At 41.4% G+C, this 7,088-nt stretch overlaps 1 protein-coding gene across 1 annotated transcript; it reads right to left on the bottom strand.

The window, feature by feature from the left end:
• Nucleotides 1-74: 74 nt before the first annotated feature.
• Nucleotides 75-2,336, bottom strand: LOC108893829 (transcription factor Sox-2). Its single transcript, XM_018692226.2, has 4 exons — nucleotides 1,523-2,336; nucleotides 853-1,092; nucleotides 508-757; nucleotides 75-400 (listed from the first exon to the last, which is right to left on the bottom strand). Exons 1-4 carry the CDS (start codon nucleotides 1,980-1,982, stop codon nucleotides 172-174), a joined length of 1,179 nt encoding a protein of 392 aa, XP_018547742.1. The 5' UTR covers nucleotides 1,983-2,336; the 3' UTR covers nucleotides 75-171.
• Nucleotides 2,337-7,088: the final 4,752 nt, after the last annotated feature.

Here is a 7,088-nt window from a genome sequence, read left to right as displayed (position 1 = left end):
TTGTTTTGTTTTTAAACACAGTGGTCTGTCCATGGTCGACAGATATCATTTTGTTTGGATGAGCTTTGCATTGAGTCACAAACACCACATATCATGCAGCCCAAAGACAGAACATTTTATTAGTTAGATCAGTTAAAGTGTAGATAAATCCTTCTAAAAACTGAACGTCTCTTAAAGCAGTCCAACAATATCAACATCATCCTCGCATTTGACCTCCACTTTGCTGTTGGTGACAATGTCAGGCTGGGCTAGGCTCTCTGCTGTTGCAGTTGATTCACTGAGGAATTCATTGCTAACATCAGCTAGATGATGTTCTATGGCCAGAGCTGTTGCGCCCCTCGGCTGGTGAGTGTCAGGGTAATTCTGCACTTCCTCCATGGAGCTGCAGGCATTTTGGTGTCTGTGGAAAATATAAACATGCAGCAAGTAAATTACAAAATGCTCAACTGCATCCTTAGATCATCATGAAGTCATGTTAAGTTTAATGTAACACTGAAGAAGCTTAACCTTGAACACTGGATGTGGACCCTGGAGTACAGGCCCACTGCATGATATGGGCAAAAAGATGGGTAAGGATAGTAGCCCACTGTGCAGGGCATCAGGGTGGGGTACAGGTACATGGCAAGATCCTGCAACTCTGACTGAGCTGGAATTGTGGACTGTGAGACAAAAGAGGAAACGCCGGGGTCCTGTCTTGCTCCCTGTCCTAAAGACAAATGTTCTCTGCCTTTCCTTCTCTGGGGGCAAAACTCATAATCTGGCATGATACAACAAATCAGGAGAGCCAGAGTAAGTGCAAATTAAAAGTTTATCATTCATGCTACATCATGTACAGTATGTGTATGTTCATACCAGGGAATAGCTGCTTATGCATGTTTTTCAGTTGTTCAGCCACTTCATAGTAGGGCCTCTTCTGTTCTATACTTAGCTTGGACCACTCACAGCCCAGCTGAATACTGGCGTCTGTCAAGCTGACTCCAGGGCAGGCTCTGCGCAGGGCACATCGGTGGATACGAGACCACACCATGAAGGCATTCATCGGTCGTTTAATATGTCCATTCCTGTCTTGGCAAGGCTGCATCTGCCTTAGATCTGAGGGAGACATTTGGGGACTGATTGTTTCCTTTGCAGTTGTAGAAAAATATTCCACATTAAGAAGAAGACACAAAGTGTGTTTTAGAACATTATCACAAAGAAAGATGCATGATAACAACAAATTCTTTAATTATTAAATACATAATACATAACTTGGGGCAGATGATTTACCCAATATTATCAACCCTATGTTAATTATAGACACTTACAACCAATTACAGAAACCCATTTTCACAAATTACAAGGAATGAAAACAAATAGATTTTTGAATTATTTAAGAAAATTGACTCTAAGTACAGAAGTACTTTATAATTTTGACCAAGTAGTTTATCTCATTACTTTGCTTTTCTAAGAATATTCTATACATTTTATGTTCATTCATTCATTGTTTCCTATCTCTGACAGATCCCACACGTGGATACTGTACCTTCTTCTGTTGGCGGGATGGTAAAACTGATGAGTGCACCACTAGTACCTCCGAGACTTGGGGAGGTGTCGGCGACGTGGACTGGATCTGAGCTCAGGGGTTCCCCAGCTGCTAGAGTCTTCAGCACATCCAGCCTCCCGGTGAGAGCGTGTTCAGCGGACGGAAGCGGCTTCACTTCACGAACCTGGCAACCTGAAGGGACTGTTTCTGACTTGACTCCGCCCTCAGCACGACCACTAACCGCTGACCCACCTTGACTAAGTGGTAGTTTGTTGAAAAAGGTGGATATGGGCGGTAGCTTGCCGTGTCCAAACTGGGTATTTTCTCCAACCGAGGACACATAACATTGCTGTCCGTCTCCGGTGTGATGTAGTTGGGAGGCGGAGGTCGCAGGTTCCTGGTCTGGGTTTTCTTGGACCGTCTTTCCTATTCCTTTTGGAGTTCGCCTTTCCATTTTCATGACTGGCTGTTGTAAATTTGGGATAGGGTCTGGGTTTTTAATGTAACCAGTTGTTTCGTTGCAAAGATAAAAAAAAAACGTTGGTTGCCAGGACAACAAAGAACGGTTTGGATTTTAAAACAACGCTCCACAGGCCTAAACTTTCCAGATACATATTTAAGTTTATCGAAATGTGGTTTTACAAATTGCTTGAGTGAGAGTTTGATAACAAAATATTAAATTTACATTAAATTTTTATTTCTAAATGATACCTTCTACAACTCCTACTATCAATGCGCACTCATCACATCTAAGTACATCAACCCATTTACACTTAAATTCCTGCTCCAAACGATATTATTTGATAATTGTAAGCTAATAAATTCTGTAACACGCCGTGTAAACTGTGTTTACTGTATCAGATTAGAGACATTTCACATTAAAAGTCCTACATCTGTACCTTGACATGGTTACTTTTCTGAAACTGATGCTGCAAAAACAAATTGCTCCACAATTTCCGGCAATGGCTGATATATCTGAGGGCAGGACATCTCTGACTACTCACACACTGAATATTAGTCTATCAAAGCTATCAGATAGGGGGCATACACCAATTTTAGTGTCAGCTGGCTTGACTGCAGTTTTCATAACATGCACTGCAAACCTCAACTTTTCCACACATCACCTCCATGTGTGTTTCAGAAAGATAAGACATTTTGATGACTGTTAGGTCTGTGTTATATTTGAAGTGTTTCTATTATTTTGTCCCACTAAATAGTCACAGTCAGCTTATTTGAGTTAATGGATGGTTAAACTGAGGAGAGATCCACTGCAGCTCTGCTGTGTATTTACACTGTTGTGTCCTGCAGGTGGAGCTCTAACATGAACTACTGAGGAGAACTGTTCACAGCCTCTACACATCTGCATGGATTCAACTCTCAGTTGTTTTCTGTTTTTAGTCTACATTAGTTTATGAGCTTGTGTTGCCTACATCCTCAGAAATGTGTTAAGAACCAAGTTTTAAAAAATTATAATGTGTACAAGAGCTGTTCCTGAAGAACAGTGCATTCACACAAGAAAAACACAGCTGGAGACCTTGACATTAGGACTTCCATATATCTTATAACTGTGACTGATAACTAGATTTCCTGCTTGTTTCATCGTACACCTTAACATAACTTTCACACTGTCTGTGTGTCACATGAGTATTTTGGCAGGCAAGTGAACTCCACTAAAACTAGATCAGTATCTGTTGATAGTTTATTACAAGTTGATACATCTGCAGATGAAAACATGTGAAGAGATGCTGTCTATTTGTTGAGGGAGTTGTTTTGCATTAAACTGTATGTACAGGGCCCAGCAGTGTATCACTGATGCAGAATGAACAGCACTGGTGAGGGCCCAGAGGTTGGTAATGAATATATTTGTAGTTAAATACCTGGGCTGACAGGATAACTTTGGCTAGATGAAGTGATGAAGTGTGTTCATTAAGAACAGAACTGACAGCTGGAACAGAACCCTGATGTTCCGTTCCATTCTGATCTGTGACATCAGAATGAAACAGAATGCTGCATTTGCTTAACTACAAGAAAAATGAATTCTGAACTCATTCCCAAATCAACATTTGGAGAGGTAAGACCACCCTGCAGCTGGGACAAAACTACTTTTTTACTCACTTTTTTCTGTTTACTAGAACTGTATTTTGATAAGGAAGCAGGGAGTTTACTTTTCCTCTGTTTTCTTCTTAAGTGAGTCACTTTTTTCATTAGTTACAGTCCTCATAACATTACATTAAAATTAGTATCTTCTGCTGTAATCAGGAGAAATGCATTTTTTTTTCTCTTGGACGAGATAATTTTAAGTTGTAAAATTTGTTATACTTGTTGCCTAAATTGCATGTTTGCAAAAAGGGATTAAATGCATAGATTTTCTTTGTGCTAGAAGAAATCTGACATTGGTTGAAAAGTTTGAAAATGTTGTATTTGTGACCTGCAGTTTCTTTACTAGATAACATGATAAATATTATTTAAAGGGTACACTCTCATTGTAGCACTTCTGATAATTATCAGTGAAATGCTGACTGTTGTGTGTGTTTCTGTCTGCAGTTCTACGTCGTCAGTATACAAACGCATCACAAGTATGAATACATCCAGTTCTCAAGTAAAATCCTTTACAAGACCTTGGTCTCCAGGACCTCAGACCTCTTCCATGCAGAGATCTGATCCAAGGGGAGAGAGACCTTCACCCACTGGAGATCTTGGCCCTCCCATGATCTGGAAGGAGCAGGGACAAAGGCATGAGAGATCTTTGTCTTGTGAAGACATCAGCCCGTCCACCATCAGGGAGAAGCACAGACGAAGGGGTGAGAGACTTTCATTCTGTGAAAACACTGACCCTTCTACAAACATGAAGGAATGCAGACAAAGAGGTGAGAGATCTTTGTCTTGTGAAGAAGATGAACCTTTGACCACCATGAAGATTTGCCGACAAAGGGGTGAGAGCCCTTCGCCTTCTGAATATGACGAACCTTGCATCACCTGGAGGCAGCACAGACGAAGGAGTGAGAGCCCTTCGTCTTCTGACAGTGATGAATCTTACTGTGCCTTGAAAGATCCCGCATACATTTGTTTGTGGGAGGAAGAGGACACGGTGAAGCGCAGGAAGATGCTCCGTGATTTTGTCTTTGAGTGGGGCAGAAAACAAGAGGTGAGGGAAAGACGGAAACATGAACAGAGGCCTTCTACAACCAGCAGACAGCACAGACGAAGGGGTGAGAGGCCTTCGTCTTCTGACAACGATGATGAACAGAAACTGGAGCAGGAGGAACATGACAGGTGGATGGAGAAGCAAGAGTGTGCCGGGAGAAACGAGGAGACAGAAAGACAGGAAAAGAACGGACAAAAGAGAAAGGAGAACAAAGACCAAGAGGACCAAAAGGTGGAGAGGACAAGAGAGGTGTGGAGGTGGAAGGACACAGAAAGAGAAAAGAAGCTGGAGAGGGAAAGACAGAAGAGAGAGAGGAAAGAAATGGAGAGGCGAGAGAAGGAGGAAAAGAGAAGAAGGAACTGGGAGAGGAAGGAGAGAGCCAGACAGGAGTGGGAAGAGATAGAAAAAGAGAGAAGGGCGACGAAAGAGGAAGCAAGACAGGAGAAGAGCGAATGGAAAAAACAAAAAAGGCAGGAGAAAGAACTACAGAAGAGGGACAAAAAGGAGAGAGAAAGAGAAAAGAAGGAAGAAAAAGAGAGGCAGAACAGAGAGAAAAGGGAGCGGGAAGGAGCAGAGGTCCGCACGGAGAGAAGAAGTCTGTTTTCAAGACTTCATAGTTGGTGGAACAATATCAGAGGGAACAGAGTGGAAAATATAGTCACTGCTCAACAGGATGAGAGGAAAACACAGAGGCTGCTGAATATAAGAGGAACACTCAGGGAGAGCACCTGGGTAGAGGAGAGACAAACACTGGCAGAGGGAGAAAAGATGCATTCACAATGGCAAGAGATGAAGTTTGACATAGAGGTAGGACCAAACCCGTCTGCTCCTAGTAAATCTATTTGCAGCAAGCTACAAAACATCTTAAAGTCACGCAATCGCATAAAAATAGAGTAAGTGAAGAGGTTAGTAAAAGGGGATCATTTGGAGAGAGATCGATGGGGAAAAATTTCATGTGTCAAATTGGAAGTCAAGAAAATGTAAATATTAGGGAAAAAAAATAGCAACCACCCAGAAATATCTTTGCAACCACTTAATAGCATTTTAATTTTACATAATTGGACCTTGCTGTACCTAAACTAACAAAACATAACTTAAGCTAAACTGTCCCTAAAGAGGGTTTCAGCAGGTGTCTCATGCCTCTTGGCAGAGTATAGATACTGATCCTGGAACAGTACAGCATGTGAATAGCCCTTAATGTCTTAAAGGACTTTAAATACCTTGATGCTTAATCTCGAGTGGGTAAGGAGCATTTTTGTACAAGGACAATGGTAACATGTAAATATACTACTTAGCCTAAAACATAACTACCAAACCTTGAAATATTTGTTTTGAAAAAGTAGCAGATTCAGTCTGAAGGATAAGAAATGTGAAATGTCTGACATGCAGACACCCCTCAATCTTTAGCATCTATTAACACAACTGAAACTTATTATAACAGCTTGTAGTTATTACAGGTACTACCACTGCTCCTGCTGCTGATATATCTGCAAATATAAAGTTAGTTCTCTAAACCCAACATTAACGTGAGCACTCGGCTTCCTAACAGGCTAGAGACAACATAAACTAGTTCTACACTATGTCTGGTAAGAAATATCTTCTCTCAGTGTCTCAAGTAATAACTCAACTTGTTGCCACAAGTTTTAAAACGTGGTGTCAAAAAATGCACTAGTTTAAAAGTTGCTCTCGAATGAAGTGTTAAAATTTTGCTGCTGTTAAGGACATTTTTTAGGGTCTTTCAGGTGGTCACCAAAGCTTCAATGGTGGTTGCTACATACAAACTAAGAAGGGTAAATTTGTTGGATTAATGTTAAATTGTTTTTGCTGCTCTCTCTCTAAATATTGTAAATGTAGTCAAGTAAAGCACAGACTACATTCTTGTCTCAAAAATGTGATATTGTGACTGAACAATTTAATTCTAAAACTTAAAATTTGGACCAATTACCAATTTATGTGCTCATGCTGACAGAGCACGAGTCTCTTGCTGTTTGCCTGGGTTTGCTATGGTGGTTTATAAGGTTGCTGCTTGTCAAATGTGAGTTGCAAGGCACTCGTGACACGTTGCCTACGCACCACTTCAGTGACCTATGTGGGAAAGTCCTCCGCTGAGCCCTGCAGCATTTCCTCCTCTACCACCACCACGTGGGTCGTTAAAATTTTCCTTCCACTTCCACAGCCCTGCCTTGTGCTCCTCAGCCCTCTTCAGTTTTTCAGACCCTGTTCACTCTGCAAACTCAAGACTTCCTCCAATGTTGGCATCCACCACCAGCTTTTTTGAAATGGCCCAGTACAGCTTAGTGTCCTCATTCTCCTTCATCTCAAAACAAAACCTGTGTCCACTGCACCTAGAAATTTTAACCCATCAAACCCTGATTTTCCCTCCTTCTCGTCACCACGTTAAAGCCTCCCATACAAAGAACC

The sequence above is a fragment of the Lates calcarifer genome, linkage group LG20 (genome assembly GCF_001640805.2).
Source record: "Lates calcarifer isolate ASB-BC8 linkage group LG20, TLL_Latcal_v3, whole genome shotgun sequence".
In the NCBI taxonomy this organism is placed as follows: domain Eukaryota; kingdom Metazoa; phylum Chordata; class Actinopteri; family Centropomidae; genus Lates; species Lates calcarifer.
This window is presented reverse-complemented; position numbering and strand designations above follow the sequence as displayed.